The 16,107-nt window shown below is 42.3% G+C and overlaps 1 protein-coding gene across 1 annotated transcript in view; it reads left to right on the forward strand.

Annotated features, from left to right (window-relative positions):
- LOC9314932 (uncharacterized protein At3g60930, chloroplastic) overlaps positions 1–15,063 on the forward strand; it is a 31,799-nt gene extending 16,736 nt beyond the window's left edge. Inside the window, exons 2-3 of the mRNA XM_002878819.2 lie at positions 13,881–14,283; positions 14,365–15,063. Of these exons, the coding sequence (XP_002878865.2) occupies positions 13,881–14,283; positions 14,365–15,063 (1,102 nt within the window). The remainder of the gene's footprint in view (positions 1–13,880; positions 14,284–14,364) is intronic.
- The last annotated feature ends 1,044 nt before the right edge of the window (positions 15,064–16,107 follow it).

Here is a 16,107-nt window from a genome sequence, read left to right on the forward strand (position 1 = left end):
CTTGAACAAATTCAAGGTGACATTTGTGGACCGATACATCCACCATGTGGACCACTCCACTATTTTATAGTAATGATTGACGCATCTAGCAGATGGTCACATGTTTGTCTATTGTCATCTCGAAATTTGGCATTTACGAGATTTATAACTCAGATAATCAAATTAAGAGCTCAGTTCTCTGATTATTCTATTAAGAGAGTTAGACTGGACAACGCTGGTTAATTCACATCCCAACCATTCAATAATTATTGTATGGTAACGGGAATTGAAGTTGAACCTCCTGTAGCTCATGTTCATACATAAAATGGCTTGACGGAATCATTAATTAAACGTCTGCAATTGATTGCAAGACCATTGATCATGAGATCAAAACTTCCAACTTCTCTATGGAGACATACCATTTTGCATGCAGAAGCACTCATTCGGATAAGATCAAATGCATATCATAAATACTCCCCACTATAGTTACCATTTGGTCGAGAACCAAATATATCCCATCTAAGAATTTTTATTTGTGCGGTGTATGTGCCTATAGCACCACCACAACGTACAAAGATGGGACTACAAAGAAAGTTGGGAATATATATTGGCTGTGATTCTCCATCAATTATAAGATACCTAGAACCGCAGAGTGGTGATGTTTTTATGGCACGTTTTGCCGATTGTCATTTTGATGAGAAAGTATTCTCGGTTATAGGGGAGAAAATAAGCAAGTAGGAAAAAAAAATCAAATAGTGTGTACCATCCATGTTACACCTTGATCCTCCTACAAAACAGTTAGAAATTGAAGTTCGACTAATTGTGGATTTGCAAAGTATAGCAAATCAACTTTCCGATGCTTTTGCATATACCAAAACGGTAACTAAATCATATATACCAGCTGAAAATATTCCTGCTCGAATTGAAATACCATAAGAACGTGGAGGAACACATGATACAAGTGAATTTAAAACACGCTTGAACTGTGGTAGACCAGTTGGTTCTAAGGATAAAAATCCTAGAAAACGAAAGAAATTTGAAAAGTATGATATTTGCAAAATAGCAGAAATCATTTTGGAAGAAACGAATCATGAGTCTAATGACAATGATGAGCTTCATGAGATTTCTATCAACTATATCCATAATGGAAAGATCTGGGATCGAAATAAAATGGATGATGTTAATGAAGTTTTCTCATACCTTTTATCAAAGGAAATTGATGACGAAAACGAAGATCCAGAAGTAAAGTCTGTATATGAATGTCAAAAGAGACATGACTGGATAAAACACTTTAATATAGATAAGGCAACTCATCTAAGTACTCCAATGGTCGTTAGATCACTTAATGTTGAAAGTGATCCATTCAGACCACCTGAAGAGAATGAAGAGACACTTGGTCATGAGGTACCATATCATTTTCTATTAATCTTTTGGCAAGATTTAGTTCATCTCCTACACGAGGACATTGGAATGAGATTAAACATGTCTTTCGTTATCTTCAAGGGACTATTGATTTAGGGTTATTTTATCCTAAGAATACAAATAGTCAAATAATTGGTTTTTTGCAGATGCATGATATTTATTAGATCCACACAAAGCTCGATCACAAACGGGATACATGTTCACGATCGGAGGCACTTCTATATCTTGGCGTTCTCAGAAACAGACACTTGTGGCTACTTCTTTGAATCATGCCGAAATCATCGCACTTCATGAAGCGAGTAGAGAATGCGTAGTCGACACATTCAAACAAGTAGTGGAATTCGTCTGAATACCGAACCAACTATCTTATATGAAGACGATGCTGCATGTGTTGCTCAGACAAAAGAAGAATATTCAAAAGCGATAGAACCAAACATATTCCTCTAAAGTTTTTTTCATATACCCAAGAGCTCGTGAAGAATAAAGACATGAAAGTAAGATGTGTCCGATCATCCGAGAATTCTGTTGATCTCTTCACGAAATCATTACCCACCTCTATATTCAGGAAAGATGTCCGTAACATTGGAATGCGTCGTCAACTAGACAATTAAAATATGATCCTGATCATTCGAGGGGGAGCCTGCGCGGTTGCACTCTTTTCACCTACTAAAGTTTTTCTGACCGGGTTTTCCTAGAAAGGTTTTTAACGAGGCAACATAAGATATTACGCAAGAGACATAGAGACATTGGTCTCCAAGGAGGAGTGTTATAAAAGTCGTAAAAAGGAGGAACGCAAAAAGATGCGCACATTATATAAAATATTACATAAATATGCGGAGTCCACGTCTCTATGCATGCATAGTAATTTACTTTTTTCGTCTATATGTCACAATTCATTACTTCAATTATAAGAGAAGTAATAAACTCATCTCTCTCTCGTCTCCTTATTATTCAATATTCCGATTCTTCTGCGGGTATAAATTCTTTCTTCACTATTTATATTTATATACATCATAAAATAAAGTAATTATTTATAACAATTAACCTTTTTTGGCGGTTTTGAATGCAGATGGAAGCATAGTAGCAATACCACAATTTGTAGATTGTTCGGCTTTGGTTCTTGATATTTTATGTATGTGAATTATGTTGTTCTAGTTTGGTTAACGAAATTTTATGCTTAATATGAATATCTCGCAGGGTCGTGCAAACGTGAGGAGAAATGAAACATTGGCTTGGGGCATGTGATTTTGGAAAAAAAAATAAGGGGCTTATATTTGTTAGTGCCATGTAGTTTATGTTTAGTTAAATATATAAATACTAGTGTTATATAATGTTGAAACTCAAAATACAAAGAAAACTTGGTAAAATAATGGGCTTCTACATTCCAATTTCAAACATGGGCTTCTACATTCAAATTTCAAACATGGACTTAACAATTAGTGTTAGAATTTTTTTTTTTAGTTTTCACTTTCATCGTCGTCAAGCTTTTGTTTTTGGTCCAGCAAACAACCACTCAAGCTTTTGATTCAAGGTAATACAAGGACAAATATTTTTAATAAACATTCTTTCACTAATTCGTGCCTACTTAATCCAAATTAATCATGTTTTTCATTCAATCTTTTCTAAAATTGCAAGTAATCATTGTAACTTTATTTTTCCTACTACAAAAAATATCATCAAAGAAAAAATATCAACCGTCGAGATGTGATTATAGTAAAAACTAAAAGACGAACAAGCAAAAATTCTAATACTTTTGATGAATCTGTGGAAAATAATGATAAAGAACATGAAACGCCTGGAGATGTTGGAGTGGATGAGAATATAAATGAGTGTCAAAGAGAAGAAGCGGATGTTGAACCAGAAAATGTGAATGCAGTGAATGAAGAAGAATTGAATGTAAAGGATGATGTGAATATGAATGAGCACGAGAAGAATGATGATCTGAAGGAGACTTGTGGATTTTTTTATATATATGAAATTGGGAAAATATCAAAAAAAGATGGAATGAATGGAAGGATTTCATGGTTGTACAAGGTCCAACAAAAAGGCTGCCACTTGGTTATAACTTTCCTAAGGATAGTGTTAAAAGACATTTTTCACATTTGTATTATACCAGAGAGATGGGTGATGGAACAAAACAAGATCGGCGTTGGCTAGCTTACTCAAAGGTAATGAACACGATCTTTTGTTTTTGTTGTAAATTGTTCAATCAAAGTGATAATAGTCAATTGGCATCTACGGGGTTCAGTGATTGGAGAAATGTTTTGAAAAGGCTTAAAGAACACGAATCTAGTCTTGAGCACATTTTGTGTTTGAAACAATGGGCAGAACTAGATCTCAGGTTGCAGAAGAATCAGACCATTGACAAATATGCTCAAGATGAAATTTGCAAAGAGAAAATTCACTGGAGGCAGGTGTTGCTTAGGATTATTTCTGTAGTAAAAAACTCTTGCTAAACAAAATTTAGCATTTCGTGGAAGCAAAGAGAAAATTGGAGAAGAAGGTTGTGGCAATTTTTTGAGCTCTACAGAGATGATTGCTGATTTTGATCTTGTGATGATAGAACATCTTAGAAGATATAAAGGAGGTATATCTCGTTCTCATTATCTCAGCAACATAATTGAGAATGAGTTAATAGCTTTGTTAGCTAATGAGGTAAAAGCTATGATTGTCAAGAATATTTAAGGTGCAAAGTATGTGGAAGTCGAAACTAACACAATCGAGATTTGTCTAGGGTTTTAATTTAGGGATACGATAAATGTGAATTCTCAAAGAACAACATAAACAATTGTAACCAAAGATGGTGTTCTTGATCTTATTGATGAAAAGAGTAGTTTTGATCGTACAAGAGTTTGATCGTAAAAGAAAAGATGTTTGTGCTATGAGAGCTTTGCGTAGTGTAAATTCTAGAGCGATATTGCTTGTCTTTTGCTTGAGCCTTGAGTCTCTTTATATAGGGGTGATAAACCGCCTCTCCAACGATATTCTCGGAAGATTTCTATTTATCTTGAAGTCGGCCTAGAATATCGCGGGTTTAGGATAGTTTCCTTATTCTTCGGGGTTTCTTGGAAGATTTCCTGATTTGAGTCGATCCTTCTAGATTCTCTCTTATCATTTCCGGGTTTATCGGAAATGATCCTTCTTGTTCGGAAATGACGACTTACTTGGAAATGGTACTTTGAAGACGAATATTTTACCAAGTCTTTGCCTCGGGTGACTTGTGCAATCGGCTCGGGGACGAGAAAGGCACGGCCCAGGCTCCCGAGGGAAACCGGCTCGGGTCCGCGGAAGGATCCAGCTCGGGGATCCTGGCACGAACCGGCTCGGATTCCCGGAGTGAACCGGCTCGGGCACTTAAAGGGAGCCGGCTCGGGTTCACAAGCTTGCTGATAGACCCCGAGCAGACTACGGGCGTTCCCCGAGGCAACCGGTGCAGCGACCCGAGGTGAATGGCACTTTGCACCGAGGTGAATGGCTCGCTTCCTACGAAATAGTTGGTATGCTTCCCCGAAGTGTCTTCGGAAGTTCCCTGAGGCGTCCAAAGTTCGGCTCGGTGCTAAGGGATGAAATCCGACCCCAACAGTTAGCCCCCCAGCTCGTTGGTTTGAGGAGCAACCGATGAGCTTCACGACTATTAGTCCGAGCCATTTTAAACTTTGTTCCGAGCCCATCCTTGCATGCTGCCGATTTTTTTCCATGTTTCGAAGATGGTTCGTGTCCTTCGGTGATTCATATTCTCTTGACGATTCGAATTCCCTTGGCGCTTCGTCTTCTTCAGACGTATGACGGTTGAGTTTTCTTCTCGAGAAGCGGAAAAGTTTTCGATGATTCCCGAGATTCTACGGATGCGAAGCATCTTTATATTGTTCACGCGCACCCGACGCGCCCGAGACTTGGGCGGATGCGAAATATTCTTACAGTTGTGTGTACCCGACGCGCCGAAGCGTTCTATAAATATTCGACTCCTGCTTCATTTTCTCATTTCGCAATCTGCAAGGAAAATTTCTAAGGTTCGCTTCTTTTCTCTCTGATCTTGATCTCTTCGTTTTTATTATTTCCGTTTTTACTTCCATCGTAGCACCGCCGTAGTTAGGATTAGGTTGATTTTGCCGATCTCCAAAACTCTGTTTTTCCGGCGAATCCGAGCTGAAAAAATGTCGCTTTCAGATTCAAGTGACTCGTCCCGAGGCAAAAATATTCCTGTTCACAAAAGAAAAATGGTTTGGAGTAGTTCGTCAAATGGATCCGAGGCCAGTGTGTCCGATCGGTCCGAACCGAACAGAGATAGTGATGCGGAGTCATCTGGAAGCCGAGAAGATCCGAGTCGATTTGAGGCTCGAGATGACGCGATTGCTGATATTGCTCGGGAGCTTGATCTCCCTGAGGAACCCGAGGCGGAACTTCAGAGAAAGAAACGTCCTCCTGCTGCAGATGAAGTCGGAGGTTCTAGATGGCATGATGCGCCCGAGGCGCCAAATTTCCCCGAGGTGTCGGCTCGACCTGTGGTTAAAGGCGAAGAAGTTTTCTTTGATGCCGACGAGGGAGCTAGGATTCTCCGAGCGGCTATGCAGAGTGCGAGAATGGCTCAGAATAGAGGCAGACGAGCCAAGAAAGCGAAGAGACCCGACCCGCCAGGTTCCACTCTGTCTACTGCGGATTTGCTCTGAGATCTGAAGGCTCGGTTCGATTTCAGTGAGGCGGTTATTTTGCGGCTTCCGACCCCGAGCGAGAGAGCTGATGATCCTCCTGAGGGGTTTTTTACTGTATGCGAGGGGTTCTTTTACTTCTGCTTCCTCTGGTTCCCGATTCCGAGGGCAATAATAGAAAAGCTTTGGTCATATAAGCTTGCTTTGGCTCAGATTACGACCCGAGGCCTAAGGCACCTTATCGGGATTATAGTACGTGGCATAGAGACGGGCCACGATATTACGCTCGGGCACTTACGGAACCTTCTTAATATGATCCTAGTTAGATCTTAGTCCCTTGATGCACTTCGTGTGGTTGTTGAATAATCAAGTAGAAGGGATGCGGAATGAGAATGGGTGAGATCGAGTAAGAGTTGGGGGTGATGATGGGGTTGAGATCGAGTAGAGGGTCGAGTAAGCGAGTGGTTATGGGCTAATGGATCTGACCATGTGATCGAGTGGTTTTGGTCGAGTGGTTTTGGTGGTGAAGTGAGAGACGTGATGTGTGATCGAGTATGAGAGTGAGATGAAGCGATCGAGTAATTTGTAATCGAGTAGACTTGATGGTGATAATGGATATGAGATCGAGTAGAATGATGAGTTGATGATGATGAACGAATTTGAAAAGCGAGATCGAGTGATGGCGAGGAGATGAAGGGTCGAGTGAAACTTTCAAAGGCTGCGGAATCTCCTTTAAACTTTCGAACTTGAGTCTGTCTGGATATGACACACCAAAGACATACACAAGCAGAGAGAGTGATATGACACACACAATCTCAAGATCAAACGAAATTCAGAAAGAAGTTTTTGATAGAAAATGTTTGATAACGTTTACAAAGGAGAAGAAGAGATTATAAAGAAGTAGAAGAGGTCTAGGGAGATGAAGAGTTATCCTAGGGAAAGAAAACGAAATTAAACACACAAAGACTGAATTCGAAATTTAAAGAAAACGGGCTTCTCCTTGGTGATGGGCTGCGAGACAACATTGGGCTCGAGTATGAGTATGTGGGCTTGCCTCGTTAAAAACCTCTCTTGGAAAACCCATTGGGACAAAACCAAGAGGAGGGAAAAAGAGTGCAAGTCACACACCTCCAATGATGTCACTTAAACGGCTTGAATCACAACCAACGTGGTTGGACAAGCTTCCGGTTTAAGGCTGCCTTCCATGTGTTGTAGAAGTGTGTTGATAGCTTGATTCAACAACTTAGTCTTGGATCTTGTCATTGGTCTAGTAGCAACTTGCAATGACATATCCTCTTCAGCTCCAAGTGAATCTTGCTCCTTAGCTCTCTCTGTGGTCGAGTATCCCTTTGGTGCAGCTCCATACTCGATCACATCCTCATCTTGGTGGTCGAGTATGTCTTCAACATGGTGGTCGAGCATGTCTTCAACATGGTGGTCGAGTGTGTCTTCAAACTGATCCTTAGTTCCTTGATCCAAGCTTACCATGCTCACATCATCCTCTCCCAGTTGAGAAGGATTTGACCTCAAATCTGTATTATCTGCAATAAAAGGGATAAGGTCAGCAACATTGAAGCTATTACTCACATTGTACTTACCTTGCAAATCCAGGGAGTATGCATTGTTGTTGATCCTCTTGAGCACTTTGAACGGTCCGTCTATCCTTGGCATAAGCTTAGATTTCCTCTCCATAGGAAAACGTTCTTTTCGAAGATGGATCCAAACCAAGTCTCCTTCGTTGAATATGAGTTCCTTTCTGCTCTTGTTGGCATGCTTGGTGTACTGTTTCGTCTTCTCTTCAATGTTCTTCCTAGCCTGCTCATGAATCTGTTGAACCAATTCTGCCTTCTTCTTTCCATCCAGACTAACTCTTTCATTCAAAGGTAAAGGCATCAAATCCAAAGGAGTAGTGGGATTGAACCCATAAACGATTTGAAAGGGTGAAAATTTAGAGGCAGAATGCATAGAATGATTATATGCAAATTCAACATGAGGTAAACAGTCCTCCCAAGTCTTTAAATTCTTTTTAATCAATGCACGCAAGAGTGTAGACAATGTCCTATTAACTACCTCAGTTTGCCCATCAGTTTGCGGATGACAAGTAGTAGAGAACATCAACTTAGTTCCTAGCTTAGACCAAAGCGTTTTCCAAAAATAACTAAGAAACTTGGTGTCTCTATCAGATACTATGGTCTTAGGCATGCCATGTAAACGAACAATTTCTCTAAAGAACAAGTTGGCTATATGCATGGCATCATCAGTTTTATGACATGGAATGAAATGTGCCATCTTAGAAAATCTATCCACAACCACAAAAATTGAATCCTTACCTGTCCTGGTCCTTGGCAAACCTACTACAAAGTCCATAGAAATATCATTCCAAGGATGCAAAGGAATAGGAAGAGGAGTATACAAACCGTGGGGTTGTGACTTAGCCTTAGCTTGTTTACATGTCGGGCATCTTTCACACATTTTCTCCACATCTCTCCTCATATGCGGCCAGTGAAAGTGATCTTGCATGACTTTAAGAGTTTTTGAGACTCCAAAGTGTCCCATTAAGCCTCCACTATGTGCTTCCCTTACAAACAGCTCTCTCAAGGAAGAATTAGGAACACACAAACGGTTATCATAAAACAAGAACCCGTCATGTCTATAATATTTCCCAAATGCAAACTTCTCACAAGGTGAATATATCTTACCAAAATCAGAATCATTTGCATAAAGACATTTTATATGCTCAAACCCGAGTAACTTAGCATCAAGAGATGAGAGAAGAACATACCTCCTTGACAATGCATCAGCAACTATATTGTCCTTACCTTTTTTGTATTTGATGACATAGGGGAAGGTCTCAATGAATTCAACCCACCTTGCATGCCGCTTGTTGAGCTTCTGTTGTCCTTTGAGATGCTTTAAGGACTCATGATCTGTGTGAATGACAAACTCCTTAGGCCAGAGATAGTGCTGCCATGTCTGTAGTGCTCTCACCAAAGCGTAAAGCTCCTTGTCATAAGTAGGATAATTGAGAGTAGCTCCTCCTAGTTTTTCACTGAAATAAGCTATTGGTTTCTTATCCTGCATTAAGACAGCACCAATTCCTACCCCGGAGGCATCACATTCAATCTCAAAAGTTTTAATAAAATCAGGGAGAGATAAGACAGGGGCATTAGTAAGCTTCTCTTTCAAGGCCTGGAAAGCATCCTCTTGAGCTTGTTCCCACTTGAATCCCACATTCTTCTTGATAACTTCAGTGAGAGGAGCTGCTAGAGTGCTAAAATCCTTCACGAACCGTCTATAGAAACCAGCAAGTCCATGGAAGCTTCTCACTTCTCCTACAGATTTCGGACTTGGCCACTCACGGATTGCCTTGACCTTCTCTTCGTCAACTTTGACTCCATCTGTACTCACAACAAAACCTAAGAAGACAAGGTTATCTGTTCCAAAAGTACATTTCTAAAGTACTTCTAGAACCATTTTCAGATGGTCAACATGCTCTTCTAGACTCTTGCTGTAGACTAGGATATCATCAAAGTACACTACAACGAAATTTCCTATATAAGCTCTAAGAACATGATTCATTAGCCTCATGAATGTACTAGGTGCATTTGTCAGCCCGAATGGCATCACTAACCATTCATACAACCCTTGCTTAGTCTTAAATGCAGTTTTCCACTCATCGCTTTCCTTCATCCTAATTTGATGATATCCGCTTTTCAAATCTACCTTAGAAAAGATGCTAGAACCATGCAATTCGTCTAACATGTCATCTAATCTAGGTATAGGATGGCGATACTTCACTGTTATCTTGTTGATGGCTCTGCAGTCAACACACATTCTCCAGCTTCCATCCTTTTTAGGCACAAGCAACACTGGTACAGCACAGGGACTCATACTCTCACGAATATGGCCTCTCTCCATTAGCTCAGTCACTTGTTTTTCTAGCTCCTTGGTCTCCACAGGATTAGTTCTGTAAGCTGGTCTGTTTGGCAAAGAGGCTCCTGGAACAAAGTCTATCTGATGCTCGATGCCTCTGATGGGTGGTAAGCCTTCAGGGTTCTCCTCTGGAAACACATCAGTATATTCCTGCAATAGACACTTAATTTTGCTAGGAATGGCCTGCTCAGGATTAGTGATACTCACAAGAGTCTCTTTAAAAACAAAGAGTAATTTAGATGAGTGTATGTTACTTCCCTTTTGCTTACTCTCAGTGATCATGAGGTTAGATGATTTTTCCTTTTGTTTCCTCCTCATTTTCATACTCAACTGGTCAAGATATACCTCATGCGGAGTCATTGGAGCCAGTATGGTTTTCCTGCCCTTGAACTCAAAGATTTGACGATTGGTGAAACCGTCATGCATTACTCTTCGGTCTGACTGCCATGGTCTTCCCAATAGAATGTGACTAGCGTTCATAGGCAGTATGTCACACAAAATTTCGTCCTCATACTTTCCAATAGACAATGGTACCTTCACTTGTCTGCTCACGCTCATTTCTCCATCCTCATTTAGCCACTGCAATTTGTATGGCTTCGGATGCTTCATGACCTTTAGACCAAGTTTCTCCACCATGGCCTCACTGGCAACGTTGGTGCAGCTTCCTCCATCTATGATCAAGCTACAGACCTTGTCATTGACAATACATCTTGAGTGAAATAGATTTTCTCTTTGCTCTTGCTCATCTGTCTTAGCAATAACACTCAAAGTCTTCATGGCAACCAGCAGCTCTCCTTTAGATGGCGCTTCACAGTCTTCTGATGATGAGTTCTCTTCTTGCTGCTCATCTTCTGATTCTATTTCACCAGTATCTTTCAGTATCATGATTCTCTTGTTTGAGCATTCACTAGCGTAATTACCATGTCCCTGACACTTAAAGCACTTGATATCTCTGGTTCTGGTCACAACAGCTTTACCATTTCCTTTCTGATCTTGATCATCAACATTTGGCTTGATAAAGGGTTTGTAGTCTTTCTTAAGTCCTGAACGCTCGTCCCTTTGGTAGCTAGGCTTTCCTGAACTGAAACTGGGCTTGACTGACCCAAAGCTAGGCTTAGAGTTTCTCCTTTTAAGTTGCTTCTCAAACATGATTGCTTTGTGCAGCAGCTCTTCTAGCTCCACGTAGTGTTGAACTTCTACTCTGTCAACGATATCTCTGTTCAGACCTCCCATGAATCTAGACATTGTAGCTTCTTCATCCTCTTGGATATCTGCTCTCAACATCAATGTCTCCATCTCTTTGTAGTATTCTTCAACTGATCTACTTCCTTGGACTAGATTCCTCAATCTATTGTGTAGCTCTCTGTGGTAGTGGTTGGGCACGAATCTCTTCCTCATTATAGTCTTTATCTGAGTCCATGTCTCAATTGGGTAATCTCCAGCACGTCTTCTTGTGGTGACCAATTGATCCCACCAACTCAATGCGTAGTTCTGGAACCCTGTTGGTGCCAATTTCACTTTACGCTCCTCTGTATAACCTTGACAACCGAAAACTAACTCAATCTTCTTTTCCCATTCTAAGTACTCCTCAGGGTCACTGGTTCCCTGGAAAGAAGGAATCTGTATCTTCAAGCTAGCTAGGTCATCTCTAGGTAGAGCTCTTTCTTTTCTGTGATGTCTCCTCCTTCTTTGGTTGCTCTGTCTAGATGACTGACTATAGTAACTCATAGCATCTCCAGACTCTGCAGGACCTCTATGCTCTCTTCTAGTTCTGCTTCTGCATGTGTCTGAATTGATATGTTCTTGCCTGAAAGCTTCCAGTCTTTGATCCAGTAACTTAGTCATATTCGCAGTGAGAGCCTCAAGCAGCAGTTTGTTGCTATTTTCTCCTTCTTCATCATCCGCCATGTTTCTGCAATGATTAAAACAGTAGCAACAAGTAAAAGGTTCTTCGCAAACACAAGATCGAGTATAGAAGTTGAAAAGTCCAAAAAGATGTTATCGAGTTTCCTATCGTTTCAGGTGATTCTATCAGTGCTAACAAGTTTCTAATACCAAATTCGACAAGATTCAACCCTAGATCAATCAATAAGCAAAACAGAAGTTGAAAAGTCGGAGTAGATGCAACCTGACACGAAGTGGCTCTGATACCACTTAATATGATCCCAGTTAGATCTTAGTCCCTTGATGCACTTCGTGTGGTTGTTGAATAATCAAGTAGAAGGGATGCGGAATGAGAATGGGTGAGATCGAGTAAGAGTTGGGGGTGATGATGGGGTTGAGATCGAGTAGAGGGTCGAGTAAGCGAGTGGTTATGGGCTAATGGATCTGACCATGTGATCGAGTGGTTTTGGTCGAGTGGTTTTGGTGGTGAAGTGAGAGACGTGATGTGTGATCGAGTATGAGAGTGAGATGAAGCGATCGAGTAATTTGTAATCGAGTAGACTTTATGGTGATAATGGATATGAGATCGAGTAGAATGATGAGTTGATGATGATGAACGAATTTGAAAAGCGAGATCGAGTGATGGCGAGGAGATGAAGGGTCGAGTGAAACTTTCAAAGGCTGCGGAATCTCCTTTGAACTTTCGAACTTGAGTCTGTCTGGATATGACACACCAAAAACATACACAAGCAGAGAGAGTGATATGACACACACAATCTCAAGATCAAACGAAATTCAGAAAGAAGTTTTTGATAGAAAATGTTTGATAACGTTTACAAAGGAGAAGAAGAGATTATAAAGAAGTAGAAGAGGTCTAGGGAGATGAAGAGTTATCCTAGGGAAAGAAAACGAAATTAAACACACAAAGACTGAATTCGAAATTTAAAGAAAACGGGCTTCTCCTTGGTGATGGGCTGCGAGACAACATTGGGCTCGAGTATGAGTGTGTGGGCTTGCCTCGTTAAAAACCTCTCTTGGAAAACCCATTGGGACAAAACCAAGAGGAGGAAAAAAGAGTGCAAGTCACACACCTCCAATGATGTCACTTAAACGGCTTGAATCACAACCAACGTGGTTGGACAAGCTTCCGGTTTAAGGCTGCCTTCCATGTGTTGTAGAAGTGTGTTGATAGCTTGATTCAACAACTTAGTCTTGGATCTTGTCATTGGTCCAGTAGCAACTTGCAATGACATATCCTCTTCAGCTCCAAGTGAATCTTGCTCCTTAGCTCTCTCTGTGGTCAAGTATCCCTTTGGTGCAGCTCCATACTCGATCACATCCTCATCTTGGTGGTCGAGTATGTCTTCAACATGGTGGTCGAGCATGTCTTCAACATGGTGGTCGAGTGTGTCTTCAAACTGATCCTTAGTTCCTTGATCCAAGCTTACCATGCTCACATCACTTCTAGAGATTCGTCGGAACAGGGGTTCTGTGGAAAGGTTCTACATTTCGCCAGCGAAGAACAGAAGGGTCATTGGTGGTTTCCCGAGCAAAGACGAGAAATACACCGATCACTTCTTCTTCATCGCGCTAGATGAGGGTTGTGTTCCTGAGGGGTGCCTAGGGAAAGTCCTCTGTAAATGGGGAAAAATTGGTAAACCCGAAGTTTCTGCCTTCCGATTGTGTTTTCACTCTTTCGCCTAACGCTTCGTTATTATATTTTCTGTTTTTAGATCGCGCCCCGTCGTTTCTAGAGAGCTTTCCCGACGGCTTCTTTGACACGCGCGAAGACCTTGTTGCGAGGAAGTGCCACTGGTTGAGGCATTTTTCACGCGAGAGAGTTGATAGAGCTTTGAGGATCCTTCACGGCGTATCTTGTTCTACTTCTTCGTCCTCTTCAGATCATCAGGCTAATTTCCTAGTCGAGATGCAAGGGGTGAAGATGACGATCAGGGAGAAAAAGGCTGCTGAGAAGAAAGCGGCCGAGGAGAAGCGGGCACTAGAGGCGATCTTCAGGCCCTTGACTCCGCCCGAGGCAGTTGGTGGAAACGAAGCGGTCGTGGGGCCTGAGGCAACTGACGAGCCGGAGAAACAAGGAGTCGATCTGACCGCTGCCAAGGCTATTCCAGAAGTGCCCGAGGGGACTCACGATCAAGCCCCCGAGGTAGAGAGTACCTCAATCGTCGTTGGCTTACTTGCCGGCGGGCAGACCAAATCGACAGGGAAACGTCCCCGAGGCGACCATTCCGGGGACAAGAGGAAGAAAACGAAGAAGGACCGCGGTACATCTCGTCCAATCTACAAAGATGCGGTAGCTTCTGCCAACCTCATTGCCTCGTGTGCGTGGCCATTGCTTCCCGCTCCCGAGGGTCTGGTCGAGGCGGAAAAGTATGGTGAAACCGCGGCCAGTTTCTTGAAGGTAAACATTCACTGAATCTCGCTTGGTTCGAGGCGATTTCACTTTGGTGTTTGATGTTTTTTGATTTTTTCTGTATTCCAGGCCTTCTCTTCAATGAACAAGATGGTTCACTCTTACGATTCTGCAACTCGTGATTACGAGGCGGCTAGAGAGAAGCTGAAGCTAGCCCGGGTTGAGGCCGAGACGAAGGTAGCTGAGGCGGCTCTGGCGATGCAGAACGCTGAGGCGTTGGTCGCAGCTGAGCAAGACGCGAGGCGCAAATTGGCCGAGGAGCATCTTCATGCCCAGCAGGAGGCCGAGGCGGTGATTGAGAGCCTTAACCGCTCGCTGACTGAAGAGAAATCCTTACGCGAGATTGAAGTGGTCCGAGCCAAGAAAACCGCCAAGAGAGAGCTCATAGAGGAATTTGCTGCAAAGGTCAAAGCGACCGAGGCGAAGCTGGGTCTATTTGACAAAGTTTCTGAGCGATATGTCTACCTTTGTCAAGCTAAGGCCAACGCTGAACTGATCGCGGCACTTGAATGCGGTGGGAAAATCGAGGAGGAGAAAGAAGAGGTGCTGAAATGGAAAGAAGAGTACGGAGATGCCGAGGCTGAGTACGCCAAACTCGGGGCAGAGCTTCTTGGAGATTTGAAGGTTGCTCCAGTGTCTCCCGACTCTGATCAGAATGTCCTCGGAGGTAGGCCGGTAGAGGACGAAGTGGTCGAGACCGAAGTTGTCGATCTGGTCGGGCCAAGTTTGAACTCCGAGGCCGTGCAGATTCCAGAGAAGGAAGGTTGATCCCGAAGCGCTCTTTCTTTTGTCTTTTTTTTTTTTTTTTTTTTGCTTTCTCTTTTGTAAAAACTTATGCCTAGACGGCTTTATCCACTTGATATGAATGTTCTTTTTAAGTGCTTGACTTGTTTTTTTGTTTATCTTGAGATGTTTCCGAACCAAATTCGGTACCAGTGTTGAGTAACTGGGTTTTCGCAAATCTGGGTTGTTCATGGAGAAGTTAATCTTTCCGAACCGTTTTGACTTCTGAGCCGAGAAAAGCGAATTACTCGCCAGTGTCAAGGTGACTGGGTTTTTACAAGCGTGTGACGTCAAGAAGTTAATTCTTCCGGACCATTTCAACCTCTGAGCCGAAAGTGAAATGAATCGTGCACCAGTGTTAGGATAACTGGGTTTTGGCTACGTGGGACTAATCTTTATCGGTTGCGACCCGAGCTGATATAGTCGAAGCCAGTGCTTAGAAGCGAACTGGGGTACCAGTGTCGAAGTCAACTGGGTTTTCTGAAGACAATTTCTTTGTGGCCAGATATCTCCGACCGAATTGTCTTGAATACTTATATAGCGCGCTGTAACCGAAGCGGTGAAATGAGCTCTATGTTCGTGGACGTGGCCATCGTCCGGACGAACTGTTGGCTTTGTGGGTCGATAAGAGGACCGTAAAAGTTCCCGAGATGAGTTCTGGGAAAGATGTTTAGGTGGATAAAATTGAAAATCTGAAGGATAAAAACTTAGAGAATTTGAAAAACTTAGTGGGAGTATATGTATACGGACCCACTCCCCCCCCTTTTTTAATTAGGGGGGGTAGCTGAACTCGTCCGAGGACGAGCTGCCTACGTACCCTTTTCAGGGATCAAGCCACCCCGTAGTTCAAGTACATGCGTACCTTAGGTTTTTAGCGGTAATATTTCCTTAGATGCATTGCGTTCCAGGATCTAGGTACCGCTTTGCCGTTCATGTTGATGAGTTCGTAGACGCCGGGACGGATTACCTTTGCGATCGTGTAAGGTCCCTCCCAATTCGCGCCGAGCTTACCTGCGTTCTTCAGCTCGT

This window comes from Arabidopsis lyrata (assembly GCF_000004255.2).
Source record: "Arabidopsis lyrata subsp. lyrata unplaced genomic scaffold ARALYscaffold_4, whole genome shotgun sequence".
Classification (NCBI taxonomy): Eukaryota; Viridiplantae; Streptophyta; class Magnoliopsida; order Brassicales; family Brassicaceae; genus Arabidopsis; species Arabidopsis lyrata.